We start from the raw sequence: 15,000 nt of genomic DNA, 5'->3' as shown, positions 1-15,000 counted from the left end.
GGCGTTAGAAAGTTTGACAGACATGTATCACTAATACCAGATTGTAAAACAACTTGCAGATAAACTGTCAATCATAAAATTTCTTCATATAGTTATTTGATTGCAAGCATTGTTCCTAAACAGGTTCAGGACCAAATTTGAATTCCAAAGAGAAAATGGTGGTTTCATAGTCGAAACAAAACAAAATGTGGGTGACCAGACCCTCCAACCGTAGCTTGAAGATGCAGATGAAATTCTATTCCCCTTTCTTCACGGCTACATGTCCTCGGGTTATAATAAATAAGGTTCTTTATACTGTCCTGAAATTTGTTAGTTTTGTTTTGTTGAGTAGTGATTTACATTGCAACATGTATTCAAGGAACCTGTACATAATGACCACCTGCCTTTGAAGACCACTTTTCTCAAAATGACTCCCTCGGGTGGTCTTTATATACAGGTTTCGCCTTATTTCACTAGATATATAAAGAGTCAAATGCTAAGGTTGATTGTTTCATTATAAGACAAAAACCTCTTGGAAATTATCCATAGTGATGGTAATTATTAACGTTTCAGGCAAAACATAAAAATCCAGGTATTTTTCGTCAAAACTTACAGTATGCAAATATATACTGCCATGACAGGGTGTAATGAACAGTGAATAATTTTCCTTGAAATTAGGGCCTCGTTCAAATATGACAAGGCAAAACGGCGGTAGTTATTTCATGATGACATTGAGTGTAATATGCATCATATTTTTGTATCTCATAACACACAGCTCAGTGAATACATGCAAGTCTTTGCTGAATGCAGTTGCTATTCATTTGGATGTTTTTTGCTGCATTTAACAGTGTTGTATCTGAACGAGGCTCAAAAGAAACATGTTTTTAGAATATGGCCCCTGGGTGTTTTAAGTATGAACCCTGCTTTCAAGGTCAGGGTCCCTGGATCTGGTTGCTTACGACGGTAGACCCTGGATCTGGTTGCTAAGGACGGTAGACCCCGCCCGGAATCATTGCTCAAAATCTGGGTTCTTCTTCAAGATGACAAATCCCTCCATGATAGGTGTGCCAGGAAGATCTGGCGAGGTACAAAGGGTTAAGGAAATTGTCTGCAGTAATGGATGACCTTGAATATTTTTGCACGCAACATAATCGTGTCGCCCTGAGTCATAAGACGAGGGCAATATGGTCCTTTTAATGAGATTGGGTATCTTCGCCTCAGATTCTAATCAAAATCCTGGATTTAAGTCAAGAATCCCATGACTTTTACAAGCCGGTCGCCAATCTTGTTATTAAAGGTAATACAAAGTTTTGGTATGGGGTCATGAATTTGGTTCAAATTAACATATTGGAAGCATATCCGATCCTACAATATTCAGTGATCGTTGTCGCGGTTGAAATCGAGTCTAAAGTAATGAAATTTTAAATAATAAACTCTTTATGTTGTATAGCTCCCTCTCAAGGTCAAGATATTAATTTAGCTATAAAACAATGTTATTTGACTAAAATCGACCAATATGCTATTACCGTTTGGAATATATATATCACATCTGCATATTCTGAGATTTTCATAGTCGCAGCTACCATCGTATGGCCGTAGGCGCTATTTGAAATTTAACAAAATTTACCGGGAGCACCGGTAAATTTGTATATTCAATTTTTCTCGAAAGCAGAAGTGTTTTAGGAGCTAATTTTTTTAGTGCTTAACATACATCCATAGGGGCATCCAAATATATCAAAATTGTAAAGAATTACTATCCAGCCGATTTTCAAAATTTACCAAAACTTTGTAATACCTTTAAGATATTAATGATTGGAATTATTCAAAATTTCAAAAATCGTTTTCCCTTAACGGTTTTTTATAACACTATAATCTATGGTAAAACCGGTCAACCAATGACCCAAGTTTGGCGGCAATCAATCAATAAGATAACACGATCATGAGAACGGGACGTACGGACAGACAAACAATCAGAAAACATAATGCCTCCGGCTACTTCGTAACAGAGGCATAAAAATACCAGCAACAAAGCCATGTGATGTAAAATTGCCAATTTGCTACTGATTGATAAAGGATACATTCATCCGTAGCGAGCTCAGCTTTCTCTCCGTACGCTAGCAGGACCGGTGTTGTGTGCGTCTGGAATCCTGTGATGGTCTTGGGCTTGCCTGCCTGGCCGACCACATCTACAGACTGAGAAAGAAAAGAAAATCAAAGGTTTTAGTTGAATTCACTGATATTAAATTACCATTTATTTGGAATGAATAGTAGTAAGATAGGTCACACAAACATTACAGTAGTGGTGTGTTATGCATCAGGAACCCTGTGGTGGTTTTAGGCATGTGTAACTAAAAAACTATGTGCTTATTCTATACAAAACGAGTCTAATTCGATATTTACTATCCAATTAATTGTTTTTGTGTATGTATTATTTTGTCTTCTTGTGCCTTGAAGAATTATATTATATCAGGGATGCCAACCTTTCAGAGCACAAATCAGTAATCATAAGGCTAAAAATCAGTAATTTGGAGAAAAAATCAGTAATTTTCTGCGCGACGCAAATTTTTCTGCACGCTGGCAAGCGCAGCTCCCGCAGGCAAGCGCGATAGCACAACAAGTTCAATAAAAGTAACATACCTGTTCATTAGTTGGTGTTACATGTGCATGTAACTCCATATTGAAAGTATTCTACTGAAAGACTGGATGAACTCATGACAAAATGTCTTGATATGTTACTATAGTCTTTTGCAGCGTCCTTGCACATGTAAGTTCATAAGTTGGTGTCAACTCCATATTTTCTTTGAAGGAACGATGCATTTCCATTTCTTACTGTATTCTTCTTTAAAAGTCTGTAACTTCTTGCCACGCTTCTTAGTTGTGGAAGACATGATGATTGATATCTAAATCGAACCAACATGAGTTCAGATTGTCGACGAAAATCGACGAACGCTGTGACAGCCTGTGAGAAATCCGACAGTGAACACGGTGCTAGCGTAGCGAGGCCTGGCGCTGGCCGCCCGGTAGCGGCGCGGCCAAGAGAGGTATTTCACCCGGCCCCCGCTCGCGAAGCTGTCTTTCTCTGCTGGGCACACACGCACACACGTACACAGTCAGAATATACAAAGACACACATGTATGCACCTGCACTGTGAAAGGGGTGTGCTAGATAACGAATTGTCCAATCGGAAGCCCTATGGGATTTCTATGCATGGATAGTCAAAAGTATGTGCTAAACCTTAAAGTGCTTTTGCAGTACTTACCTGTCCGACTCTGACTTGTACAGGGAGCGGTCTCAGTTCTTCATCGAATGTTACAAGCATTCTCGGTCTCATTGCTGTCACCAGGCCGTACACCAGGTAGTGAGACTTGCTCAATATCGCTGATAGAAGGTTACAAAATAAATAAATATAAAATTCATATAATGACTGTCAAGAAATGATAGTTATACTAATCATAGTAAATACTAATGATAAGGATGATAATAATGATGTTACTACTAATAATTATCATCATCGTCATCATCATAATCATTAATCATCATAATAATCATAACAGTAATAATTTCTGGATAATTCTAAAGTGCTCACATCCACCATGTGAGGAGCTCAAAGTATAATCTCTCTAGATTGGGTACATATGTGGTGCTCACAGCATTCAAGGAATTTCTTGAAGGAATATTGAAAGCCCATCAGAAAATTTGCTCAAGTGGTATTATCAATGACCTGACATTATACCCAGCAACAATTATTCTGGGCTCGAGTCGGTCTTAGGTTAGGTTTAAGGTTAGCTATAGTGTTGGGTTGAGGGTTGAAGTTAAGAAATCGATTAGTGTAGGAAAAAGTTGCAGGAGCAAGGTTCATACAATCACTCAAGGTGACTAAGTATTACATGCATATGGTGTGGTCATGTGATTAGTCATGTGATCTGTCATGTGACTCACTGTTCTTGACATCCAGGAATGCTAGTGTGGTAGCCAGTAGACCTCCCAGAGCCACCTGATTGAGTAGCTGCCTGTCGCTGTGGTACGGGGAGAGGGTCAGGGTGCCCTTGGCTAGATGGGTGAGCCCCTGAGCTAGGCGGACCATGAACAGGTTGGCCGGGTCCTTGGCATGGTACTGAGCGAGCTGACGGAGCATGGCAGCCAGGCGGGCGTTGTTGGTACCTACGCCGAGAAGAAAAAATTAATTGATTATCATTATTGATTTATCTGTCTATTTTGCATAGCTTAGAAGCCGTTGGAGCGACAATGTAATGGACATTGAGATACAGGTTCTCCAAAACGTTTTGTCTTCCGCTGTTCAAGTTATCTGCTCAAATGATATTCCTGATGTTATCAATCATGTCTTAGTTGGTCTGCAATATGATTGGAAAATGATTACGAAGCAAAGTGAGAGGGAGAGAGGAAAAGGTACATGAAAGGTATGTAAAAGTGTAATTAGGAAAGAAGGAGGGGAAAGAGTTAATTAGTCATGGAGATAGTTGATTGAAACATTCAGGCAGACAAAGAGACGGACAAAAAGAGAGAGAGAGAGGGAGAGTGAGAGAAACTTTTCTGAGGGAGAAGAGAAAGGAAGAATAAGAACAAGAAAAAAGGAAGAGAGGGGGATAAAAGAACGAGATTGAGAAACAAAGGTTAAACGACAGAAAGAGAAAGCATGGATTTAGACACCAAGTGAGACACAAATAAAATTATTGACAATGGAGGGGTGTATAGAGACAATAGTATAAAAGTTGGGCACGAACAAATTTTCAGAGGATGTGTGGCAGAAGTAGGACCTACCTGCTCCAACGATGCCCATAGCATAGATGGCGTTGTGAGCGACCTCGTTGTCGGGGTCGTGAGAGAACTTGCTGAGTGTATCGAGTATCTGGAGCTGAGGGTTAGAGACGGACAGCAAGGCTAGACCAAGAGGGACTGATCGTCTGATGACGGGCTCACCGTACCGTAACTAGGAGGGAAGAGAGTAATGATTGTATGAATGACCAACAGCCAATCTTGACCAATCAGGATCCATCCTTAGCTAACCAATCAGCACCATCTGACTGGTGCAGTGGATCTTTCCCAAGGGTATATTAATAATAATAATAATAATAATAGTTGGTTCTGATAAAGTGCTTTTCAGGACTACAGGCCCTCTCAAAGCGCTTTACAGAAATATATTATTACCCTGGTCATCGGATTCAGGCTTACCTGCCCACAATGTATGCACATTCTCTACTCCCTGGGGAGCATTCCAGCCAGGCGTCATTTTTACAAGTGCACACTTGCTCACCTAACCACATTAACTTTCGCATCCTACCGGGTACCCATTTAACACCTGGGTGGAGAGTGGCAAATGTAGATCAATGTGAAGGACAAAGGACATATAAGTACGCCCCATCAACCCATACACACTCATCGTATAAAAGATAGGCACAACCTACAGTGCACATGCACTAACCTAACCGTTAATCCATCACATTCAAACATAACATCAATCTCCTTTTATCAATGTTTTGTTTTGAAGCGACTTCTAAATTGAACTTACTAGATGTCCGAAGGCTCTCAGAGCCATTTCCGATCCAATCTCCTCCCCCATGGCAATCAGAGCGATACCAAGCACCGCTACGGCCTGATGTGATGTGTGATCCACTGGACCGTCATCTGATTTCTTCTCTTCTTTCTTCTTCTCCTCTTTCTTCTCCTTCTCCTCTCCATCTTCGTCCTCGATGTGCTCGCTGCAGATGTGGAGGAGGTGCTGGACCTTGAGGACATTGCCAGTGCCTGAAAGCAATAGATGGATAGAGAGATAGATAAGTCAAGAGGTAGATGGATGACAGATAGATAGATAAATGGATAGAGAGATAGATAAGTCAATAGATAGATAGATGGATTGACAGATTGATCTATAGATAGACAAATATCTAGAGAGGTGAAAAATTAACTAATTAATTGGTTGACTTGCGGTATGTCTAAAAAAAGAAGAAAAGAAAGAAGAATTTTAAGAAGCAAAAACCTACAATGTACGACTGTAATTTGAAAAAAACAGAATAAGTCCGGGAAAAACATAATGGTTGACAGCTCTGTATAAGAGTTAGGATACCCACCTGCATATGCTACAACATCAACAAGAATCTTGGCAAATTCTTTGAAAGGGCTTGGGAGTACATCCAAAGCTGCAAGAGTGGCTTCAACTGCTTCTTGTTTGCCTGAAATAAATTAAAAAAAACATTAAAATTATTCAATTCAAGTCAAATTTTTTTCACCAAAGCAATTAAAAAATAACCTACATACATAGAACTATACAGTATTACATAAAAAGAATTGAATACATGTATATACATTGGCACAATACAATGAAAGTAGCTACCATTCATTTACACATTGGTTTGTTGTGACATATCTGGGCCCCATCTTATAAAGCGTTTGCTTATTTGTGACTGATATCAGTCACAACTTTGTACATAAGAGATAGAAATGGCGATCGATTTGGAGACAACACAGGAAGAGTTATATTTACATCCCGAGTCATCACATTATTTAATGAGGTACTGTTTTTGCGGCTCTCCATAAACTACCCATAGACTCTACATAGACTCACCGAGGTACGTAAGAGCAAGACCGAGAGCCAGGTACCGAGCAAAGTTATCCTTGAGTTCTAGTTTGGTCTTCTCCATGAGGGTCTGCAGGATGGTACTCGTCACCTCACCGTTACAGGTCCCAACCGCGATCAGACCTAGCGCTAAAGCTGTGATTCCTACAACCTGTTGAATATAATGCAGTTTGAGGTTGAGAGTTATTAAAGTTACTCAGTAACATTGCCTCAGATTCTGAATCAAAATCCTGGATTTAGCTCATGCTGCAATCATAATTATAAACCTAGTTTAGGTCAGTCAGGAATCCCATGACTTTTACAAGCAGATCGCCTGTCTGATTATGAAGATATTGATGATTGGAAATCAAAATTAAATTTTTCGTTTTCCTAACAGTTTTGATAACACTACAGTCTATCGGGGAAAATGAGTATGGTAAAACCGGTCACTCAAGATTTTTACTTCTTTGAGCCACTTCATGATCCTTTCGAAGCGCAAATCAATTTTACATCATATCACAGACACTGATATCATGTCGGGCCATGCATCTCAGATTTAACATTGTTAAACGATGCCTTTAAAGATCAGAATTAGCACTAAAGCTGTTACTCCTACAACCGGTCAACTATAACAGTTTGGAGGAAGAGGGTTAATAAAGATTCACAGACAGTTGTTCTTGCTTTAATTTAATATTATCATTATCACTAGAATTAAGATTTCTGAATGTTATCATTTCGATGGAAGGTATCCTCTGATGTTTTGTTCCTAGAAATTACATAAATAAATCAACAATTAATCAAACAAATGAACAAAAAACAAATAAAAAAATAAACAGATAGATAGATTAAAGGGATCCGGTAACTTTGACTTTAATAGATCCTTTAGAAATAATCCTTGATTTAGCTCATGCTGCAATGATAATCATAAACATTTAGGTCAGTCAGGAACTCCATGACTTTTACAAGCCGATCGCCTGTCTGAAAACCGTTCGCTGAACGGTTTTCATAATGAGTATAGTAAAACCGGTCACTCAAAGGTTTTTACTTTTTTGAGGCACTTCTTGATCATTTTGAAGCGTGATTTTTGTAGGGCTTCAATATTACACCATATCACAGAGACTGGTAACATGTAGGACCGTGTATCTCAGATGTAACATTGTTAAACGATCCCTTTAATGATTAAATGAATATGTAAATGAATAAATAAATATATAGCTTACCTCCATGTTAGACTTTGTATCTGCTAGGGCTGGAAGCAAGAGACTAATCACATCTTCTCTGTTAGATCCAGCATAGGCCAGACCAAGACTGCAATCAACAACATCATTGTATCATTACAGTTTCATATTATCTTCAAATGTGGTCTTTTTAATTCGGCATATAATCATTTGTTCTGTAATTTTTTTTAAATCTTACTTCTGCTCTTTTGTTTTTAATGCAGATGCTTTTATATCTTTTTCTATTTTTTTTAGAAGTGTTTTGAGTGGGCCTTCAGCATTTGATTTCAAGTGAATTTAGCGGCTTATAAATCTCATATATTATTATTATTATTATTATAATCACATTAGAAGCGACGTTGCAGTATTTCCCAATATCATATTATGGGTAGGCTCCGGTATTTTTAGTTCATAAACCAGGTGCCGGCCGTGACCATCAGCGTGGTCTTAAAAAAAAAAACTGCCATCACATGACCCTGTGCCAACTCATGCCACATGACTTGCCTGAAATATTGTTGTGTGTTGTAAAAACTCACAATCAAGAGTGTTTCGCGAAATTCACAAACAAAATAAACCCCATGGAAATAACTGCTTATACAGTATCGATGAGATTACACTCACCCGAAGATTGCTCCTATCCTCATGACATTGTTGTTATGAAGCACGTAGTCAGACAGGAGAGCTAGAGCTGGATCGCACTCATTTCTTACACCAGAATTTACAATGCCGCATGCTAGAAGAGCCCCAGACTGGTGAGAGAAAGGATTATGACAAAGGTAAGCGAGAGAATGTACTAGTCTTGTTTCTTACTTCTTCCACCCAAATTTACAAAGTGGCATGCAGTTAAGAGTCTAAGACTGGTGAGAGAAAGGAACATGTGAACTGTAAGAGAAAGAAAGTACTCATTTCTGACACCTGGATTTACAATGCTGCTAGCTAGAAGAGTCTCAGACTGGTGAGAGAAATGGTCAGAAAGAAGGTAAAGAAAAGAACCCAGATTCACCCTCCCTCTTAACCTAGGCCATGGAGCAAAAAAATATAATGGCATGTAAATAGAGAATCTCAATACAAACATAAATATGAAATTTTGTTTTCAAAGCTTGAAGCGTTCATGAATAATCGCCTAATTAAACATGAACAGAGAAAAAAGGTATACAGGTGGAGAGGTATATGGGGAGAGATCAAGAGAGGGGAGAGGAAAAGACAGGTGACAGAGAGGGGGAGAGGAGGGAGAAGGAAAAGGGAGAGGGTGAGAAGGAGATATAGAAATGGAGAGGTAGATGGAATGATGACAGGGGGAGGGGGAGGGAGAGAGAGAGAGAGAGAGAGAGAGAGAGAGAAAAACAGTGGGAAGTGGGGAGAGGTAGAGAGAGGGGAGAGGGAGAGAGAGGGGAGAGGGAGAGAGAGGGGAGAGAGAGAGAGAGAGAGAGAGAAAGGGAGCGGGGTGAAAGAGGGGAGACGGAGGAGAGGGAGAGAGGGAGTGTGTGTAATTACCTTGATATAATCTTCCGATGAGTAGAGGTATTTATCAATCTGAGTAAGACCACCGTCCACATCCCATAAGAGCACCATGCCTAGAGAAGCCGTCGTACTCATCATACCTAAACAAAAATTGTAATTCAAAACATATAGAATGATGCAATTTCCACATTTATGATCTTAATAACAAGATCAGCTCATAATGTAGTCTTTTATCAAACACACGGTTGCAATAAATGAATGATGAAAGAAATTAATAGTTCTTCGAAATCTTAAGTTTTCTCACCATGCATTGTATTGAAATATACTTACATCACTAAAGTTTCAAAACTTTCAATAGCATAGTGTAAAAGTATAACGGAATATTGGGGTAGTAGTATAGCAGTAATCAGGCCCCAGTTTCACAAAACTTGTTATTCTAAATATCTAGGACAAAATAGCTCTCAGCCAATCAAATGCCATGATTTCAGTAGCTTATAAGTAACAATTATTGTAACTAGCTATTGATAACAAGTTTCATGAAACAGAGCCCAGATCATCCGCTGACTCTCAATATGACTTTTGCTTTACACATGGCAGACAAAGATTACAGTCGCCACCCTCCCCCACTGTTCTCCATGCAGGCTCAAGTTTAAGGGATACAATAAAACTGTAAAAATGAAATTCCTCTTCATTATTTACCGTGTTCCTTGTTCTTGTAGATCCATTTGTTGCCGTCGTCTGTGAGTAACTTGTCCTGTCCAAACCCAGCATTCAGGAAACCGTTCACAAAAGACGCAGCGAGGTTCTGCCTGGCCGAATCCACTTGAGAACCGCTTGGGGCAAACGAGGGCCCTGTCAAAGAAAAAGTTTCAAAAAGGAAAGTTTGAATTAAAAGAAAGAGGCATTGTTTGGACAGTGACAAAAAGTGACAGTTTGGACAAAATTTGTTCCTGAACTTTACTTCATCAATGATATGGTGCTCCTCACTGGCTTCTGCGACAATAGCTATAAAATGCGTTATTTCATCAAAAATAATAGGGTTAGGGAGAGGGTTGCTGCTGAGTGTTGTACGTCAGGCTTTGGGTTAGATACAGTGCTGGGTCCAGGGTTTAAGTTAGGGATGAGGTAAGTGAAGGAAGTGACTGCTGAGCAAATGTTGCTGTACCATGTAGTATTGTTGTATGATATACCTAACTAGCAAGGATAGAGTTGCATACATGCCAACATTTGAAAATCAGAAATCTGTACACTATGTGCGCAAAGCGCACATCACGAGCGCGAAGTCCTTTTAGCCGGGGTCCAGGGCCCGCTTTAGGGCCCTGGAAGCTCTGGGTTTCCAGATGCTCTCTGGTGCAATCTGAGCCTATTTTAGGGACCATTTCCCCTAAAATTCAACCCAAGTTTATGGGTAATTTTTGTGTCATACCAAACAAAAAAGTGATTGAAGTGAATTCCACATTTTAATTTATCCTTGGCAGAGGCAGAGCAGATAATAGACATAGATCTAGATTTAATTAGGGACTCATGCAGAGTGATGCATTTAAGTCTACTTACTTTTTAAATAATTATACATGACACAGATCTATGCATAAAATGAGACTGGCAATAATGGTATTCAACGTTCCAGACAACAGTCAACAATCCAAAATTATTGTAACTCATTGAGCTACATGTAAATGAGGTTGTCAAAGTCAATGTCAGCAGAACAAGACATCTTGCCGACAATAAATGCAGTATGCATATTCCTCCCCTTTTGTGCTTGCTCTAATAAAGGGAAATCGTTCCTTGTATTCCTGTTTGTACTTCTGAATTCGTCTTGCTGCTGTTCCGCTCATTTTGACAGATTTTCTTCCGAGACAAATCACAAATCACAAAGTATACGGTACCTCGAAACACGTACTTTGCATGGGGACCCTATGCATATACGGTGCGCTAGCCGCGATAGCGAATGCATGCATGCTGATATGCGCATGCAAACGTATAGAAATTATACTTACGAGATTTGCCAGCGCAAGTATTTACGTTCGGAAATGTTATGTACGGAAACACATATCAGAGTGCACGTGGCGCGCAGCAACGCGCTGCCACTGTACGTACATATCAGTGCACGCTGCACGCACCTTGCGCAATGCAATCCGTTCAGCACTCGATCGGATCAATGCTATGTATGGAAAGCCAAATTCCCCAAAATCGGAACGTTCCGTTTTTTAGGGCTATAAAAACTTCAAAAACGGAACAGTTCCGTTAAAATCGGAACGGTTAGCATGTATGGAGTTGTGTCCAATGACGTAACTAGTTCCAATTCCTAGATTAATCAATCAATCTTGTAAACTTGACAATTGATGTATTACCGACTATTACCCTTTAATGCTAACGCTTGATCATAAGATTTCAAAGCTTAAGAAGAAAGGTACTAACAACTATTGGATATTTTAATGTGCTCCCATATTAGCCTGGATGATTACAAGGTCATAGAAAATGCAGGAGATGTCCTATGACCCGACCACACAGTCCTAAGGACACATAGTCACCCACATGCAAATACGCAGGGTGAGATCTGACCATAGCATAAACGTAATCTATAAGAAACTTACTGGTTGATTCCAAGTGGCTCTTGTAGATATCTTCTGGGACTTTGGGCTCCATAATATCAAGCTGAAAATAAACAAAGAAAAGTTGAGGTTGAAGAAAAACATCTTTCTCTCTGAATTATCTTTCTTTATTCATCAATATCTGTATAGCTGACCACATCTATGCCATGTACTACAACCTGTATTATTACTACCCCTACTCCTACTGCTGCTACTACTAATACTACTTCTACTGCTACTACTACGGCTGCTGTTACTACTACCACTACCACTACTACTAATACTAATACTACTACTACTACTACCACTACTACTATTACTACTACTACTACTACTACTACTACTACTACTATAACTACTGCTACTGCTACTACTACTACTCCTTCTACTGCTACTACTACTGCTACTACTACTGCTGCTGCTACTGCTGCTGCTACTACTACTACTCCTACTACTACCACCACTACCATACAAATAATTTGTTCTAGTATGAGCAAGGATCTTACCTCTCTAGCTAGAGCAAGAAAGTGTGTAATGATCTCAACAAGGTCAATAAAATCATCTACTTTTACGACAACTACTACTCCTACTACTACTATGTCTAATACTACTACTAAAACTTCCACCACTACCACTACCTACAATACACATATTATCTTTTCTAGTATGAACAAGACCTTACCTCTCGAGCTAGAGCAAGAAAGTGTGTGTTGAGTTGAGTATTAGACATGATCTCAACGAGGTCATCGTAATCTTCGGTCTCCTCTGGAAGTTCTAAGAAGATCTGTTGGGATCCCAACATGTAGGCTAGCTGCTTCTGGACCAACCTAGGGGTTAAGGGTCAGAGGTTAAGAGGTCAAAAGGTGAGAAGGCCATAATGAGTAAGAGCCTACTTAACATGGTCCGGTGGCTAGTATCCAGGATGATATTCATCTACACTCACATAATGAGAATGGAAACGCTCACTATCATATTAGACCTATCAAAGAACTCAACCTTCTCTTTGACTGGCTTATGATAAGTCTTTATTTAATATTGCTCAAAGCATAAAACAGCATAAGCAAATGTACAAAATGATGGATACATACATTTTATAAACAAAGGTACAATGAAAGACAAGTGGCCATATGACATACTTATCAAAAATGGCATCCATTTAAATTTCTTGGGTGGAGAGTGGCAAATGCTCATTTATTGTATTTCAGATTACCCTGTGATACAGTTGCGCTAGGATTGCGTCTCTTATTTTTAACCGCACACAGATTAAATCTTACACACCACTGTGAATTCAACTGCACAACTTTTAAAGTACGAAGATACACCCCCCGCATCATGGTGTCCTGGGGAGTGTTTCACAAAGACTAAGATCGACTGGCAGGCAGGCCATTATGCCACTGGTTGCTCTCACCATTGGTCTTTCAATTATGATCTTTAGACAATGTTTTTCCCTTCAATAATGAATTATCAAAAAAGGTAAATTCTGAACATTTGTGACCACGATTTCAACATCCCTTGAAAATCCAATGCCAGGAATGGTAAGAGGAACTAGTGGCATGGACGGCCTGCTATAAGTGAGTCCAACTTAAAGTCGATCTTTGTCTTGGTGAAAAACCACCCTGTACTTCTGCAGGAGCAGAAGAGACATGACTTACTTGTCTTGGCAGGAGGTGAATATCTTCTCTATGAGCTCCACATCGTTCAGCCTGATCGCCAGCCTCATAGCTTCGGGATAGCTGTTGAACTTCCTGAAAATATCCAGGGCCGTTCTCAACAGGATGGAGTCTTCTGGTTCTGGGACATAGTTAACACAGCTACAAGGAGATGAAATTTCAAAGAGGCATGTGAATGGAGCTACATCCAGGATAACTGTTTTATAAAACATGACATTTGCATATACAGTGGAACCTGTCTATAAAGACCACCCAAGGGAGACAAGAAAGTGGTCTTTATAGGCAGGTGGTCTTTATGTACAGGTTCCTTTGATACATGTTTCAAGGAGGAACTGTTTTCAAGGGAAACAAAACATGTGGTCTTTGTAGACAGGTGGTCACTATAAGAGCAGGTTTGACTATAATTAGAACAAAGTGTTCCCTTTCAGAAGTAAGTCCTGCTGACATAATTTGATTTCTTAATTTCCATGAAAAAAGGAGATGCAGTATAATTTGCAATAACATCTCGCATAATGTTTAGCAAAATACAACAAGAGACATTATAGTTGACAAAGTCTTGATAGAGATTATGTTTGGTGAAATGTACTGGTAATGGCTCATTTAACAAAAATAAAACAAATTCAAAATATATGAAAGCATAGGAAAATAAAATAAATTCTAAGAAAGCACTTACATGCTGCCTTAGCGGACAGGTACAACATTCACCATCATCAAAATCAGTCTTTCTCCTTTTTTCACAACTACTGCTTAAAGGTAAAGACCAGTCTTGGAACACCCCCCTCTCAAAAAATGAAATGGAAGCTCTTATTACCAATCATGTGAAAGAATATGTTTTGACTAATACGATGATACAAATTTTGACGCGAAACCGCCTACTAATTGATATATTTGGTAAATTATTATATCTATCCAGACTGGATAGATATAGTCCCATATACATCTTTCTGTGTACAGTGCTTGTAACTTTACCAAGACTGGCCAATTTTCTTATCATTTTGATGATTCCAGAACCTTGCAGTACACACGAATACTTGTATGCTAGATGATCAACCTTTTCAGATTGATTCCACAACTTTTCTTTCACAATGCAATCGCATGACCATAAATGGTCTATACCTTTAAATTGGCAATACCTGATAAGATAGAGGCAGACTCGAGGGAAGACGTTCTTGTCGACGTAGTCCTGAAGGATGTCCAGCTGTTCTATCTCCATGATGAGGTCACATGCCTCCGCCTCGGCGTTGTGCTGCATGTGGTAGGGTACTATCTCCTTGGCTAAGGTCAGGAGCTTCTCACGCTGAACCTGGTCCTTCTCCGCATCGGTCTCGTTCCAGACCTGGCCTATCTCTCCAGCGAGATGCCTGATATATTGGTGTAGGAACACAGCAATAACAATAATAATAGGTCCATTTAAATACTATTATATTAATAAACTGTACTGCGCTTAATATAAAGTATCATATTTTTACCTCATAAAATGCATACAGACCCTATATCATAATGTGTTGTG

At 39.3% G+C, this 15,000-nt stretch overlaps 1 protein-coding gene across 1 annotated transcript in view; it reads right to left on the bottom strand.

The window, feature by feature from the left end:
• The window catches only part of LOC115918872 (26S proteasome non-ATPase regulatory subunit 2-like), a gene marked incomplete at its 5' end in the record, with an annotated part of 15,162 nt that extends 311 nt beyond the window's left edge, over positions 1–14,851 (bottom strand). Inside the window, 16 exon segments of the mRNA XM_030993025.1 lie at positions 1–1,056; positions 2,058–2,172; positions 3,240–3,358; positions 3,920–4,141; positions 4,760–4,928; positions 5,508–5,743; positions 6,067–6,168; positions 6,561–6,723; positions 7,772–7,859; positions 8,390–8,517; positions 9,263–9,369; positions 9,929–10,081; positions 11,824–11,884; positions 12,503–12,647; positions 13,473–13,631; positions 14,624–14,851. The exon segment at positions 1–1,056 is cut by the window's left edge and continues 311 nt beyond it. Coding sequence (XP_030848885.1) covers positions 989–1,056; positions 2,058–2,172; positions 3,240–3,358; positions 3,920–4,141; positions 4,760–4,928; positions 5,508–5,743; positions 6,067–6,168; positions 6,561–6,723; positions 7,772–7,859; positions 8,390–8,517; positions 9,263–9,369; positions 9,929–10,081; positions 11,824–11,884; positions 12,503–12,647; positions 13,473–13,631; positions 14,624–14,851 — 2,263 coding nt within the window.
• Between the last annotated feature and the right edge of the window lie 149 nt (positions 14,852–15,000).

Source organism: Strongylocentrotus purpuratus, unplaced genomic scaffold (assembly GCF_000002235.5).
Source record: "Strongylocentrotus purpuratus isolate Spur 01 unplaced genomic scaffold, Spur_5.0 spur5_scaffold_20, whole genome shotgun sequence".
Classification (NCBI taxonomy): Eukaryota; Metazoa; Echinodermata; class Echinoidea; order Camarodonta; family Strongylocentrotidae; genus Strongylocentrotus; species Strongylocentrotus purpuratus.
This window is presented reverse-complemented; position numbering and strand designations above follow the sequence as displayed.